The 17,310-nt window shown below is 38.5% G+C and overlaps 2 protein-coding genes across 2 annotated transcripts; both read right to left on the bottom strand.

The window, feature by feature from the left end:
• Positions 1 to 4,089: 4,089 nt before the first annotated feature.
• Positions 4,090 to 8,020, bottom strand: LOC108665008. The gene is made up of 4 exons (XM_018151719.2): positions 7,824 to 8,020; positions 7,286 to 7,415; positions 6,909 to 7,071; positions 4,090 to 4,859 (listed from the first exon to the last, which is right to left on the bottom strand). The coding sequence occupies exons 1-4, from the start codon at positions 8,002 to 8,004 to the stop codon at positions 4,638 to 4,640; spliced, it is 696 nt and encodes a 231-aa protein (XP_018007208.2). The 5' UTR covers positions 8,005 to 8,020; the 3' UTR covers positions 4,090 to 4,637.
• A 4,546-nt stretch (positions 8,021 to 12,566) lies between these two features.
• LOC108665022 lies at positions 12,567 to 17,305 on the bottom strand. The gene is made up of 5 exons (XM_018151735.2): positions 16,173 to 17,305; positions 15,723 to 15,939; positions 14,093 to 14,316; positions 13,486 to 13,673; positions 12,567 to 13,209 (listed from the first exon to the last, which is right to left on the bottom strand). The coding sequence occupies exons 1-5, from the start codon at positions 16,296 to 16,298 to the stop codon at positions 12,654 to 12,656; spliced, it is 1,311 nt and encodes a 436-aa protein (XP_018007224.1). The 5' UTR covers positions 16,299 to 17,305; the 3' UTR covers positions 12,567 to 12,653.
• Between the last annotated feature and the right edge of the window lie 5 nt (positions 17,306 to 17,310).

Raw genomic sequence — 17,310 nt, 5'->3', positions numbered from 1 at the left:
CCTACCTATATTAGAATAATTATATAAATAAATGTTATGGTCGCTTATGGCGCTCAATGAAGATTTATTGGCAAACTGACAATGATTGATATTAAAATTAAGCAATACACACATGACACATTAAAATTAAGCAATAACAGAAAACTGCACTCTAATTAATAGACTCTAATCAGTAATCACTCTATTAGTCATTAGAATTTTTTCGGTAGCAATTATTCATTTATTATAAAATACTTATGGGAACTTCTTTTTTGATTTGCACTAATGCAGAAAAATTGCACATACCTACTTCATGACGATGGAGAGGTATATAACTGCTTTTACCCTAATTGTACAAGGTACAAACTTGACAGCTGATGAGGCTGAAGATCAACACGCGGCGAATAATAGATCCATCAAATGGGGCGGACAATCGTGCGTTTCCGTAACTTTGAGAGCAGTACATTATGAACACTGGTGTAATAAAACCACAATCTTTCTTAATGTAATAACTGTAGACACTTGGTCCGAACCATTTTGAAAAGATCTACTAATTGCCTGCCTCTACATGTTCAACAAACATATATCTTTCGTCGATCACGTCAGTATTCATACATGGTTAAAATGAGGCATGGTTGAACTATATACGTTTGACCAACAAGGATTTCAGTCTTTCAGTTCAGCTTACTTGTTGATTGTTACACTGATTTGAAGTATTTCATCATTTTTCATGGTGAAATGTGATAGCGGGCAAGTTACTTGCTTAAGCCAGCCTGAGGCTAATAATCTTGCATAGTACTCGAGATTACTAGTACTAAGAGCTGGTCAGCGCTACTTTGAAATCTAGCGGCACTACCGCTACCGCTACATGCTCTAAATGTAGCGGGCGCTATAGATTGTAGCGAGCGCTACCGCTACCGCTACAGTAAAATGTAGCGCCGCTACATTAGCCGCTACAATGGCCAAAATTATTGGAAATCTCTAAATATTTATTGTCCTGCTATTGGGATTTACTCATAAACATTTAATGATAATAAAACATTTTCAAAACATATCAATGCAACTTTATTGCAATTAACCTAACCGAACTAGTACGTGCTAGATACTGCAAATAAAAGTTACAGTTATTTTTATGTTTTACCTTCCCTACATGGATGTGTACTTTAATCTACCAATCTAAAAAATTATCCACATATACAGTACATATAAAAAAATCAGTTTTTTATTTGTATATATATGTGGATTATTTTTGAGATTGGTAGATTAAAGTAGACATCAATGTAGGGAAGGTGAAACATAAAAATAACTGTGTAAAAATAACTGCAAGCAAACTGAAACATGAAAAAATACCTGTAAGTGGTAACTGGTAACAACTTGACAAGTAACAACTAACATGTTGACACGAGTAACAGGCTGAGGTTGACAACATTACACCGAAATCTATCGTACAGTTTTATTCTGTAATTTATATTATGTATGTATCATGCTGGTTTTTAAATAATATTTAATACTATTAAGTAAAATTGACTCAGCCACATTCATGTCCTTAATACATTCCGAAATATTCATATATATGTATAACATATCTCGCTACGTAGAACTAATTTTTATGTTTCTCATACTAACATTAATATTAATACTCTTAACAGTACTTTTATTACATTACTTTCACTTATCGTATTAATAAGTAGAAAATCATCGTAAGAACAGTTCAGAGAAATCTCACTTCCGCCAACGCCTCCCTTCCTTTGTAGCTTCTCAAAATATTAACGGTCTATTTGCCCCCAGACATCGAGCGTTTATTCCAGCCGTCAACATCTCGCGTAAGCTCCCTAAGTTAGAAACTCTGCCGTAGAATAGCTCTCATTCAATGTGTTAAGTGTAAGAGTAAAGTTAGTTCAAAAGTCGGAGTCATTGCAAGGTGAATAATTAAATTAATGTATTTTTCATGAACATAGCTCACGTTGCTTTAGCTCATTTGTGAAATAGAGTCGTGAAATGTGAATAGTGTATTAACATTGCCTTATTTCGTAGTATCACAACATCGGCTAACATTCGGCAACCAGTACTCGGCAACCTACAGCCTGTATCCTGCAACGCAAGACAACCGTTACCGGCGTGAACCCACAACCTGCAGCCCTAACCTGCAACCTGCAGCAGGGAACCTCGGCGTCCCAAGCCAGCATTTCCCGCCCTCTTGCCGCGCCCCTACGCCGTCCCTGTCTACCGACGCTCGTCCGTGAACATTCAGTGAATTTATTCAGTGGACTTACATTCAGTATAAGCTCATACTATAAACTCGCACTGTGAACTCTTGCTGTGAACTTATTCAGTTAACCAGTGAACTTATACAGAGAACTCTTGCTAGACATACTCTGTGAGTTACATCAAGCACGTTCAGTGAAATCTCGTCTTAACGCTCTACACGCACGCTCAGTCAACTTCGTCCACCCACCTCACAACGTGCATCGAATAACGTCCACAACGTCTCACCACTGACCACGCAACCACGTGTATATCCGCTCACAACGAAATCACGGTGGCCCGTCGACCCGCACCTCCTGCCTGGACTACAAATTCCTCCTGCATCATCACATCGAGCAGGTCACGTGAGCTAAGCCAATAAATCAACTTATCAATTAATTGTGTATTTGCTTAACCAACCAAATTCGTTCTGCCGATCTCTGTTTCTGTCTGTCCCTAGTGAATGATTCAAGTTAGCTACCTAGGCCGTTCAAATTCCCTGATTCATTGGAGTTAAACGCAGTTAATGTGGAATGACAAATAAAACCCCCACAAATGCTCACTTTTCTTAGATTCGAGTTATAGTGAACGCTTAAATTTCTTTTATAATTGATTTTTGTTTGTAGCAGAATAGTGAACCATGTCCTTTGAACTTTTTAGAATAATAAATTAATATCTGATTTCATTTCTATTTGGACTATTTCTAATTAAATTCTGAATGTGCAGGATTTACGGTGGTTTTAAGAAGTAAATATTCACTGATGTATCAAGTTTCCTTGGATCTTACGACTTAACGCTACCGTTAGGCGACTATATTGCCATCAGATCCTGGTGACCCAAGTTATTCGCGACAAACTATTTTACTAAACCTGAGGTTATTCATAAAATCAGAGTCCGTATCTTTCAGAGAATATATTTACGAACACTCAGAAATGAAATATAAAGAATCAAGCAGTGAGAGCGAAGCCGACTGATGAGTGCTACAAGTAGTGATGTCGATATTGGTTGTTACATGAACAGGTGTGGTCGTTGGTATTCGTCTATATCTATTGCAATGAGTTCGGTAATTCAACGAGTTTACATCCAGCATTCAGCTCACGTACATTTGTAATCCATTATGACTTTGTCACTCGGCGTGATCTTACGATCCTCACCCTCTACTATATTCAACATTATTCACCCTAATGTTCCTAATAAGACATTTAAAGTCAAGCGAGTAAGGAGAGGATGTGTACCATGTAGAAACTCGTTCGATGATTCCTATAAAGTTTATTCATGGTAACTACCGACTGTAAAGTACGCAAAGAAGGATAAATGTTATTCATCCTTTATTTATCGTGTTTCCTCATCTACTTCAGTAATAGTGAGGAAAAAGTAAATAGTTGTCAACAATTTATTACAAATTACAAAGACGCTTGCCTATATTTTGGCAAAGTCAGTTGCAAAGGCTGCTCGGAGTTTGAACAAATATGACTCACATTAACCTAATACAAATTTATCAATGAGCTACTAATCTGTTCAAGTAGAATGAACGATTCCATGAAGATCTTTACCTATTTTTTCTCCATTACACACTTAGAAATTAAAAAAGATTGTTTTCCAGGGGCCATACTTTCAAAACTCGCTAAGTGAACGTAAGTACTCACGCTCTATTTGCTTGTCTATGATTGGTGAATTTTGCTTGAAAGGCCGTCAATGATTGGCTGATGAACTTACGATCTCTTAACTTTTTTTGAAAGTATAGTGAACGTAAGTACTTACGCTCTATTTTCTTGTCTATGATTGGTGAATTTTGCTTGAAAGGCCGTCAATGATTGGCTGATGAACTTACGATCTCTTAACTTTTTTGGAAGTATAGGCCCAAGAAGAAATGCAATATTTTCAATCATTTGTTTCTTCAGTGGGTCATCCTGTCATAGTTTGGGCGAAGTAAATGGGAGCATCAGGGCAACGTCCGCCGTACTCGTATATAGTGTCTAATAAAACTATAGGTTTTTGTTAAATGACTCACTCATTTGTACGGTGCATAACATGGCACTGACATGATCACCCATATTCTTCAGTTATACCGAGTATGCAATACCTAGTATACACTCCACGAAACCCAAAAAAATCTCGAAAGGAAAGTAGTTAGGTTTTTCTTCCTGTACTAATGTATTTGCACTCTTATAAATGACACAGCAAATAAAAACGTTCTGGATTCACTAATAAATCTTCAATAGCGTCACTAAATGGCAAGGATTGTAAAGAAAATACTTAACTAAATTGAAACGCAGCCGAACGCAACGGTGCATTCACAAACGATAACGACTATTTTAACCGTGAAATGACTCCTTTCTGCACCTCCAAATGTAAAACTCGCACAAAATACTAGTGTATGTATTTCCGTGACCAAGCATCAAGTTTTTTCGAATCTACTCATTTGTCCAAACTTCCAGCTCACGGACTTCCATTAACGCCCCTTCGCCTGTGGTAGGGACGTCTTTGTAGATGGTCACGTAGCGGGTGCAGCGCGGCTGTGGCAGGACGAACTCGATCCAATTCGGCACCCACGGCACCGGCCCCTTGATGGTGCCTACGACGTCGAAGTTGCTGAAGTTGCCAGGTGTCAGGGGCGATGCGTCACCGAGCAGAACCTTGTACATGGAGGATAAAAAACTATGATGAATGAACACTCGATTGAATTAAACGACGTCGAAGTTGCCAGGAGTCAGGGGCGCTGCGTCACCGAGCAGAACCTTATACATGGATGATATAAAACAATGATGAATGAACACTCGATTAAATCTTATACATGGAGGATATATATCAATGATGAATGAACACTCGATTAAATTAAATTAAACGACGTCGAAGTTACCAGGTGTCAGGGGCGCTGCGTCACCGAGCAGAACCTTGTGCATGGAGGATATAAATCAATGATGAATGTACCCTCGATTAATTTAGATCGATTCGAATAAAACTGCGACGGTCGCAATTGATTTACTCACAAATTTGAATTAAGATTTTTTCATTCCTTTAGTTCTACAAGAAATAGTGACTTATTCACAAATTTTATGTTTAGAACATTTTAATTCATCATAGAGATAGAATATTTCGTTTATCCATCAATGATATCATTTTTAGACTAGCAAAACCCCATTAGAAATATTTTTTGTTCGTATTTTCAAACTTTATGTCTACTGTGATCTGATGGTTATACTGCGCATCTGGTGGTTCAGCAGTCTTAGTCTTGGAAAATGACATATTGTTTTATTTACAAATGATGCAGCACATGTAAACGTACGAGTATTAGAATTTAAAAAAATTAAGATGAGTAGTGGAACCTTGTAGACAAGTGTGTGAAGTTTTTTTGGCGTTTACGGGTGTTGTATCTGGAAATCAAAATCATTGACATTCGAATATATCCGTGTAAATTTGTCGTCTCCAATTTAAGGATGAATTTTAGAGTCTACGTATTTTGTAAAGTCTATCAATTCAATTTTCGGAGGTTTCCTTTGTTTCTTCATTGCTGTGAAATATGCGTTTGGATTATTTATTTCATAAAAAGAGACCAAAGTTTAGTCTCAATTTTCATTTTTTCAGTTGTCCATTCTTCTTGTCTGAGCAGTTTGTAGAGAAAGAGGTGTTCTCTAATTGCAGTTGTCGGAGAAATTCGCCTACATGTGTAGTGTAACACAATTCAACCTCTCCAGTAAGCGGACGATATGTGCAGCAAGTTCATGTTACGCCAACAGAAAGTTGTTGCCGTTATATACGAATCTGTGAATCGATCTGGTGAGCTGCTATGACCGCGCATGTCTATAAAGGCCCTTTTTTCACTAGAGGACTGATTGTGAAGGTTTCAGATTGGCCTGAAACCAGTAAGCCGGTTTTTGCCTGAAAAAGCCAATTTTTCAGTCTCAGATAAGGTGCTTATACACGGGGCGAATAGTTGCGTCGACTACAGTTTTGCCTCCTGCGAGCCTATACACGAGGAGAGTGTTTTTGGTACACTGACTACAGTCCATCAGCGCCAGTACAACGTTGGGTGTTGTCGAGTAAGGTGTATGCATGGTGGAAGCAAGCGGAAGCTCCACAGTTGTGCAGTCTACAGTGGGCAAAACGGCCGAAGCGGTACTACACTACTATACTGGCAGTGGGCACACTCCGACACTCGACTGGCTGAAAACAACTTGAGGTACTCTGGGTGAAATGCAACAGATAGCCGCCTCTGAAGACCTCAATCATCACAAATTTTAGTTGCGTCGAGTGTCGACTAGGCGACTCAACTATTCGCTTCGTGTATAAGCACCTATAGTGGAAAAGGCTTTTTACGTGTCAAACGATGATTATATGACAAAAATAGCGTTGGCAAAATTATTGGGTTGAACAAAGATTGATTGACTGATTTTTATCGTCGAACGGCTTAGAATAATAAATTCCTATAAAAAGTTCCCGATCTCTTGTTAGAACATTCAGGACAAAAACTCGCGTTTAATGAAATGAGTTCATATAGCCACTTGCGTTTTCCAAGTATTTGGATAAGGAACTCTGTTGATCAGTAGTATATTTGCCCAGATTCGGGGTAAATTGTTGTTATAGTATTACGAAATTTTGTTTTGCTCACATCCCAAACCACACGTCAGAATTAATTTATTGTTCTTAAGCTTTTATGCTTTCCAACGTCCCCAGCACCCGAGTACCTGAGTATCTACGAATCTGTAGTAGTGACTTTCCGCGTTGGGCAACAGACGAACTTTGCTGACTGGAAAGCAAGCTCCCAGGTCCACCATGATCCAGGCGTTGGGTACATTTGTGGAGTGGTAAAAGGTGCTGTTATTTCCATCAACCAAGTATTCTGCATAACTGAGAATTAGGCTGAAGGTTAGAATTTCGTAGTATATGAAATCGCTAACTGTTAGGTTAGGTGCAGCATTTAAATGGATTTTCGTCCTCTATGGATATAAAATTTTATGTTTTGAAGATGAAAATTAAGCGTGAACATTTTAATTTTACCTCCTATTTTGACGTTAAAGTATAGTGCATATAATTTCAATATGTACTACGGAAAATATCGTACAATAGCCAATATTGAGGCGTTGCTGAGACGCGTTTGCCCCGCGCCACCTCCCTGCTGCCCCTGCTGACCCTCGGCTTGAAAACGGCGGTGACGTTCGTAGGCATGGCGGCCGTGGCAGACCGGCACTCACCTGGTTAAATAGGTTAAATAAGATGAATATTTAACCTATTAACCATGTTAATTTAACCATGTAAATATTTCGTTTCCATTCACTTCCGAATTAATCAAATACGGTATGTAGTCGCATAATTCATGGCCGCTTGATATACAAATGGGCATTTTCGGGCAAATAAATTTTGTTGGACAGTGGGCACCCTTTTAGCCCATGTTGACACCATTGTCGTGCTTAGGAAATCTCTTCGTAATAATATTTGAAACATTTGTTCAACATTTGTGCTCCTGTCAAATTGAAAATATTCCTATAACACCATATTATTCCCTTCATTAACCATTTTCGTAGATGAAGCAAATTACCAAATGGAAATACCCTACAAAATTGAAAATATTCCCATAGTATCATATTATTCCCTTCACTAACCATTTTCGTAGCTGAAGAGATCGCAGCCAATCTTCTGACAGAACAATGAGCACAATACAAGGTTAGCGAAGAATGTAGTGCGTGGAGCGCTACAGCCTGAGAAACAATCGTTGATGGACGTCGCGTTGTCGTTGGGAACCCGCGCATACATCGCCGCTTGCGCTGCTCCGAAGACGGTCATCAGAAGTTTGGTCTTCATGTTGATTATTAAATTTGCCGTGGATTGTATAATGACACTAATACAAAATACCTGATATAATAACTCTGGAAAAAATTATTATTGATTTTTTTTCAACTTTGCAAAAACAATAGGAGTTTTTCTCGTTTCCCAAGATCTCACACTTGTTTTTCAACGCGTAAAAGTGGGGGAAAGCCTCATTTTGTACTGCTTTGTGCTAGTATTGTTTGCCCATTGCTTAACGCTTATAAATTGTAATAGTGAGTAACCGCCTTATTTATAACGAAAGATTAGAAAAATGTTATGACAAATATGTTCCACAATTAAAATCTATGTACAATTAATTTACTTTAATACGTTGACTCCGAAGTGGTACTTATGGGAACCACGAAATGTATTTCTCCAGGACGTAGTGGCACATATTAAAAATAGTAGAAAAAATGAAATAATAGTACAAGATGAAGCAATCACAGTCAACGCGTTAAATGACTGCATCTCCTAATTTCCTAAACAATTAAATAATCATCTTCAACCATGAACAATTAAATTAGCAATTCAAACTGATTAATCCGAAAGATAACATGGCTTTAACCGGTTATAAAACATTCGTAGAAATGTAAAAACGTTCATTTTGGTCTCTAGCACTAGCGAATATGACAAGCTTTAAGCCATCTACAAGTAGCCTCGGCAGTAAACGAAAAGTGAGCATTTTAATGCGGAAAATTAAAGTTCCTGTATTTGATAAATTGTCCACTAAAGGGTTCCATCTAAGAGTAGATCACACGCGATCAACTATAAATGCGCAAATTTCACATTCGGTTGAATGGCGCCATCACATCATTTTCTAAAATACATCACATCGCCATCATTCAAAACCCAACATTTTACACTACAAATCATCCTTATGTATCCGCAATAAGACTAACATTAGTCTCGGACGTGGCAGCAGCTCAAATGCCAAAAATTGGTGACTTGACTTGGAGTAAGCGGTCCTTGCTCTGATTGGTCGAGAATTCTTGTGGTAAAATAAAAGAACTCGGCTATGACACCGAAATGCGATACGTTGACATGACAGCTTCATACTTTTAATGACAACACGCACGCTGAGGTTCATCAACAAACCTTCGCTGAGTTGAATTAACCCTCATACTACTAACTTATCAATACATACTCGGTAAATTCGATATACTGTAGCATGTTGAGTATAATCAACACACACAACCTGGTCGAACTACGAATACATAACATAACGGCGAAATCCAATTCAAACCTCACATCGTTCAAGGTTACAAGGTGATTAGAATGCTGATCCGTTGTAAGCTTAACGACAAAGCAAATTTAAAACTGTTTAGAGTAGAGACAAATTCTGAAAAATATTGAAGTTCTTCGTAAAGATTAAGAGGATGAATTTTCATCATCAACATGAGGTTCATCAACAAACATTCGCTGAGTTGAAATAACCCTCATACTACTAACTTATCAATCCATACTCGGTAAATTTGATATACTGTAGCATGTTGAGTATAATCAACACACACAGACTGGTCGACGAACAATTGAAGCTTGATCGAAGAAGCCGAATAGACTGACATGATCATCCCGTGCATAAATAAACCTGTAATTACCGGACTATCTCATTGATGATAGTCAAGGCTTCGTGAAGACTTCGGTTCAGGGAAATACGTTTTTCTTTGCAAGCCAATTGTCGCTGCTAACTGCAAATGAGGTCCAGCCGGACAATGCAATTGGAAGCGCCTAGAAAATTCACGAACACGATCACCAGGGACATGCGATATAACACAGTAAGAACTGCGGTATATTAAGCTTATTCAACTTTTGTAACAAATTTCAAGGCCAGTTGATACTGTGCATTTCATCTGGCGAATTATGAATAGCATCCAGTGAATTAGTTTAAGTTTTTTTCTGAAGGAAGAGATTCCTGTCTCTGGCCGTTATTCTCTGCACATAGTCTCTAGCTATAAAAATTAATTTTCAAATCCCTAGTTGAAAATAATTCTAGTTCTAAAATTATTCACAAGTACTCTGAAATAATTTTTTAGTTCTGTACAATTGATAATCCTTAATCTAACATTCTTTCACACATGTATTAATCTCGAGGCATTTCGTATTTTGTATGATCTTATCATATTCCGTTAAATTAATTCTTGGCTTCGGTAACAATAAAAAAAATAATCGGCAATATTTTAGAAATGTTCGTAATGTTCAAATATGTGCAGCACGAATACATAGCGGCGATATCTGCCGTACCTAGAGGAACAGATAATGTATAACAATAACATCTGTGATAACAAGGGATTTTGAAATACATAATGACATTCCGAAATTGGGAAATAATATTCGAGGGATAGATAATTCCAAAGATATTCCCAATCCAAACCTCGCATCGATCAAGGCTAGACGCTGATTGGAATGTTGATTCGGTGTGGTTGTAGGCTTAACGACAAAGCGAAATTATAGCCATTTAGAGACAAATGCTGAAAATCGTGGAAGTTTTGTAAAGATTAAGAGAATGAATTTCGTGCGGTGTTTTGTAAAACCACGATTCAAATCTCGTGGCAAAATGCTAGTTACTTATATGTATTATGTGATGTCTGCTTAAATTGCAAGTTCACAAGGAATTTAAAAGCAAAGAAAACGCCAAGCAAATTCACAATATCGATATTGAATACGTTTCCAATATCGATATGGGGAATTCGCTTGGCGTTTTCTTTGCTTTTAAATTCCTTGTGAAAATGATTCTTAGTTATATTTATTCTAGAATTTATCACATCCCGAAACCAAAGATAAATTTAGATAAATTGCTCGTTTGTGGCAGCACATTATCTCTATATTTTTTTATTTTCTTGCATCATCACGAAGAAAGGCGATGCATCGAATTGCGAGTAAAATATTTGTAATGACTGTCAGAGAAGATCTCTCCAAATTCTACATGTTCAAGTTTTCAGTCTTCTTTCAACTTTAGAGGTAAATGAGTGTTTGGTCGGGTAAATGAGAAGTACTATTTGCTGTTGATAACATAAGTTTAATTAATGATAATTAAATTTAAATGAAATCCATTGTAAATCCTATAACGTTTTTCCAATCTGTAATGCGGGTGCTTTGTTAGGTCAATCATAGGATATTAACTGTAGCCGATTTATATAGCATCGTTATCAATGATTGGATTGAACGGAAATGTGCAGAAAGAACCAAACAAATTTTCCTGTAGCATTAGGATTGTTTACTGCAGGCAGAAAATCTGTGATTTGTTCGAAAAGTATGGCTGTCCACGTTAAAACATAAGGGTACGCACACAGTGAAAGCAGGTTTGCCCGCGCGGGCAACCTGCTCCAACCTGCCACAAGTATGAACATAGGATAATAATGTAAGTGTTCACAGTGAAAACCTGTACGAATAGGCTTCTGTATTCTATGGTTTCAGGCGCCAGCCTGAGCAGGTAACCAGCACGCTGGCAACCTGCTTTCACTGTGTGCGTACCCTAAGGTGATAATCGCATGCTACGGACACTGCATGTACGAGATGCATGGTCTTAACCCGAACAGCAGTTCTCATGACTCAGGCGGTCAGCAATTCGATCAGTGATTCTGAGCGATCATGTAAATCATTATGAACTTGTAAGTCAATGTCGTAAATTCGCAAAAAATCAAACCACCGATGACAAATTACTCCCATCGGTATTTCAAATCGATTTTTCTGTCCTTAAAATGTGATCAGAACGAGTGTAAGAAACTGCCTACTCATATAATTCTCGTATTTTTTGACGTTTAGGCTTAGCCTATATATAGTTGCTTCATAAGTCAAAACAATGTTCACAATCCTTAATTTGTGAACTCCTCAAATACCATTTCTAGCTTTAAACGTTTTATTATTCTCTGGAAAGTTTTCCGTGGTGACAGCAATCAACAAATTTTGATGATGAACCAAACCAGTTGGACAGAGTCGGCCTATTGACGGTTGCAATTTTCGCATTGTAGAATTTCAGCAATTATACACAATCTAATTATCGCAATCAAATCTACATAGTAATAAAATCATTGAGTTTTGATGAAAACATTTTGCGTGAACGCCATGATAAAGACATGTGTCTGCAATATTTTTCCTAGTCTCTCTTTTATATGTTATTTGACGGCTTCGTCCTACTTCCAGCTCCATCTTTTCTACTCATAGTAAATGCAAAAGTTATAAATTTTTGTCAACAATAATAATTTTTTTCACATATGTAGTCATCTACGAGTATACCATAGACTTTTAAACACGCGATACATTAAAGTTCTTTGTTGCTTCAGTGTCGACACGGGATTTTTTGTCGGAAGATTTGGCTGATTGGAGGCTCGAGCATTTAATGCTCGAGTTGATTTAATTCGTAAAGGTTGAACGGAAAAAATGTATCATTATAATAAAACGCATCGCTATTATTCATTCAAAAATTCATTTCAAAACTAGCGGAAAAATCTTGCTTAATGTGAATAATAGTCATTTTTCTATAGAGAATTTCAACTGAAATATTGAAGTCGCTATTTAGTTTGGAAGGTGAAAGAAACGCATGGAATGCTCGTATTTTATTTGAAGTCCAGCTGTTCGGATTCTTCCCAAAAATATAAATTCAAATAAAATTCATTTCAGCATAATAATTACATTTTGACTTCCTCTCTCCAAAGATGGGCTTCGAAATCAGCGAATTCTTCATGTACCTTCAAACTGAAAGCATATTCAGCCGTCTCCACAAGAAGCTCCCGTATTTCCTCAAGGTGTCCACGATTGGTGATTTCTGTCATGGACTCATTCGCTTCATCAGCCTCTGCCCCTGCATCTTGCTCGCCATGTTTTCCTTCAGTGCCCTCTGACGAAGTTTCTTCTTCATTTTCCTTCTCTTTTTTGAAACTGCCAGCGTTTATTGCTTTTACAGCAACGGGCAACAGGAGAATCGTATACAGGAGCCCTAATCGGCTGGTGGTCATTTCGTCTTCAAGCTGCGCTCGCGTGAAAGGCAATGGTACTGACGTCTTATCCAACAGTGATCGTAAAGTATCGTGGTAAGCATCTAGTGTCTGTGGCAAAACTGAGGTCCTTTGAGCGGGCAAGATGCACATGTGCGTGAAGTATGAGAGATCAGCGATCGGTGACGCCACTCGCACGACTTGCAGGTCGAGCAACACAACTTCGACTGGATTCCCGGCATCATCATACCTGCAAAAGCTCGAAATTAAAGCTGGTTAGCTAATAGATGGATCCAAAAATGTATATGCTAATTCGACTCCAATAGTGTCTAAAAGTTGTGCGACTTACCGATTTTTTTATGTCAAAACTCTTGCGAAGATTAATTCTCCAGGCTTTTTAAGTTTTATTAAGTAAAGGGTCAAGTAAGTACAAAGAGGTCAAACTTTATGTTTTAATGCAATGGAATCAAGATAATATTACCGTAGAGTGATAGTGATGTTGCATGATATCTGTTCTTATCATCACCTGAAGAGCACATTTCTGGTGTGGAGGTCCGCGTGTGTGATGACAGCGGCGTGAGGCATGAGCTCCAGCTGCCGCATGAGCAGCTGGAGGCTGTGGGGCGCTACGCGCTCCAGCCACTGCCTCAGTTCACGCAGGTGGTCGCTCGTGCAGAACTGCTCCGCCATGACAGTTGTTCCCACGTGCACGTACTGCGACAGGATGAGCAAGGTTACTTACATGAGAGCCGGGAACAGTTTAATTATTAAAAAAAATTAAAATAAAGGTACAGGTTGCGGGAGGCTGTAGGTTGTGTTTGGCGGTGCATTCTAAACCTACACTTTTGTTGGAGGTGCAAATTCTGGTGATTTTAAACATTAACGTATCCGGAAAGCCAAATAACAAGTTTGATGTAATATTTTTATCAAACCTCACGATAAAAAATTAATGGACATAATTCTATAGAAAGGTTAATTTCATTAACCCTGATCGCATGAGTAGGGAAGTAATAGGCAACATGTCCGATTACGCAAACATGCCTTACTTGAGAAACTAATATTATTAATTAGGATTTAGACAAAACTAGCTTTTGATGCTCCCACGCTATTCCCGATGAAAAAGGAAAACCCACAGTTTCAAAGGGAGTTCTGTGTTCCTTGCCGAGCGTCCAAGACTCGACCAGCAGAGGGAAGCGTTCGTTCAGAGGCTGCGGGTCGCGCTGTGCGAGCAGCAGAGACGCTGCATGCAGCTTGGCGGCCTCCCGCACCAGCAGCGTTGCGTGAGGGACGTCGACCAAAAACTTGGACGATCTGAAGCCTCGCGATCGCAGATCCTCGAGCACCAGTAGCGCCGCGTCTGAAAAAAACTCTCGTGTTTTTTTACTGGTGGTTTAACTTGTAAAGCTCTCGAGAATGACGAGTGGTTTTTACTGGTGGTTCAACTATTTTTACTTTTTACTGCTTAGTTACTTTTTACTGGTGGTTCAACTTGCAAAGCTCCGAGGAATGGCAAGTGGTTTTTACTGGTTGTTTGACTCGTAAAGCACTCGAGTATGACATGTGGTTTTTACTGGTGGTTTAATTTGTAAAGCTCTCGAGAATGACGAGTGGTTTTTACTGGTGGTTTAACTTGTAAAGCTCTCGAGAATGACGAGTTCTTTTTACTGGTGGTTTAACTTGTAAAGCTCTCGAGTATGACATGTGGTTATTACTGGTATTTTAAGTTGTAAAGCTCTCGAGTATGGCAAGTGGTTTTACTGATGGTTTAACTTGCAAAAGTTCTCGAGAACGGCATGAGGTTTATACTGGTGGTTTAACTTGTAAAGCTCTCGAGAATGGCATGTGGTTGTTACTGGTTGTTTGACTCGTAAAGCTCTCGAGTATGACATGTGGTTTTTACTGGTGGTTAAACTTGTTAAGCTCTCGAGAAACGCAAGTGGTTTTTACTGGTGGTTTCAGTTTTAAAGTTCTCGAGTCGGATGAGGCTCTGTAGTCGTACATTTCAGCATCTAGCACAGTTACTAAAGGCGGGTTTTGATTCTTATGCCGAGACAAATAAAAATTGATAATGTATATGTTAAAAAGAGCAGCTAAAACCATACAGATAATAGAATTAGTATTCTCTAGAAGTCTATCCTCTTAAAACTTCTCTAATGAATGTGAAGCTTGTGAGCAAACAAACTACTGGTGCAGTGAAACGTCAATTCTGTAAGCTCTGACCGCAATTGGACAAAAAACAAGAAACAGGTTAAAAAAGTGTTATATAAAAGGAGCTTACCACTTCTTATTTGGCCCTAACTAGTGGTTGTTCTGATTAGCTGGAACCTGATATATCTACTCACAATTATTTTTCATTCCCAGTATTAATAGAAATAATGGCTAAATAATTGCAGACAGGGTCAATTCACTGGTCGTCTATTTATTGAAAAGATAACACAAACATGTTACGTTCTGCGGTCACGCGCACTTAACGAAATAATATAGGCATAAAGACTTTACGATGAACGAACCCGACTCACGATACAACATGAGCGTGTGCCTCATTTTTCATTATAATAATTCAGAACTGCAGATCTGCAGGCTTATGATGTGTGAACTCCAACTGACAGCGGCCACTAGTGTCGAAAAAACCTTTAGTGATAAATAAAATCGCCTAAATTAAATAGCCATGCTAATACAATATTATTTATTACAAAATAGCCATGTTAATTAAATATATTTTATATATTATAAAATAGCCAAGCTAATTAAATAAATCCTCACCTGCCGTCGAACTGGCGTAGTAGCATTTTGGAACGTTGAGCGGCTCAGCCCCAGCTTTTTCGAGCTCCTCGTTCAGCAACGGAGCGAGGGTTTGGTAGAAGAATATCTCCTTGTTGAACGCGCGCTGTCGGTAGGCGGTGAATATGTCAGAATCCCCTGACGTATGTTTCACCATGAAATTCAACGTTGATGGATGATTGTCTTTCTTGATGGAAATCTGCAAAAGGACATGAAGCTACAAAAGGCATTTGAAATTGATCATTTTTCTGTTACCTCCATATTTTAAATGCATGAACTAAAATTTAACAACAGTACATCAAAATTTTAACCATGGATGTCTTTCAAATGAGAAAAATCTGATAAAAATCGTTTTAAAGGTGAAAGAAGATACTGCAAATCTTCCATCATTGGAAAAATTGCAGCCGATTATAAAAACAGACGTAACTTCACCTGCAAAGACCGCATGAGGCAGAAGTTGGCAGCAAACGACTCCGTATGCCACTGCAAGACTTCGACGTCGTCACCAGCGGCAGATTTGGCTACTTCCAGCACCGCGTCGTCAGTCAACAGCTCCATGACGAGAAATATTTCTTCTTATTGTTTTATTTTCAAGGTGTCTGCGCTGGGTGGACTTGAATCACAGGTCTGCCTTGAGGATGACCGTTGAGCAGCGGGACTGAGAACTTGAGTAAGCAACTGCCAACTATTCACATGTAAAACTGGGTTAGGATTGGTCAGAATAGAATCTGAGGCATCTGTGTTGCAACGAGATCATTAGTGTGCTGTCTACTATCACAGTATCACTCTATCAGGAAGCTGATAAGTTGCGCGACAGATAACGTGTTTGGGAATGAAGTACAGATAAAATCATACCAACTTTATTACAGACCATTGTATTTAAACATGTTCAGAATTGCTAAAGATTAGGAATTACCGGTATTTTCATTTCAAACAACTCTGCAAAACATTTGACTGGAGATCTAAAATGAGCCTGTGGAACCAGAAGCGATCGTCGGGTTACACTAGAAATAACAGGAGATAAGATTATTGAACATGTTTAAGCAGACAATGGGTAGATCTGTCTCAAACGCTATGGTTAAAGGTATAAGATTCAATATAATATGAAAGGTTTTGGTTCTTATGACCCCAGTGATATATAGGCAGCGTCAGCACCTAAAATTACGGAATCACCCGATTCTCCGCCGCATTCGTTCGATCCATTGTTCGCCACGTGTTCTGCAGTCTGCACTGCAGCGCCTTCAGCTTTTTAAATGTGACCCGTTGGTTTAAACAGTACCCTACGTAACGGGTAGATGAAAAGTGAAGTTCGCAGGCGTAAGCTTCATTCACCGAGAATTCTGTGCTTCTCAATCTGCTTCCTTGTGTTTTCATAATAGGTATTGTTCTAAGGGTAAACCTGGGTAATGTACATTGCAAAACGATATCATCGGCAGAACACAGCCCTTAATTGGAAAAATAAAATTATATTAGTGAGGAATCTTGATTCATTACAAGCTCCAACAACCGCTACCGCATTGCTAACCGCGTCCTCAGGAGCCCGCACCGCACAACACAAACAAACACAACT

Source organism: Hyalella azteca, unplaced genomic scaffold, assembly GCF_000764305.2.
Source record: "Hyalella azteca isolate HAZT.00-mixed unplaced genomic scaffold, Hazt_2.0.2 contig13225, whole genome shotgun sequence".
NCBI lineage: Eukaryota > Metazoa > Arthropoda > Malacostraca > Amphipoda > Hyalellidae > Hyalella > Hyalella azteca.
This window is presented reverse-complemented; position numbering and strand designations above follow the sequence as displayed.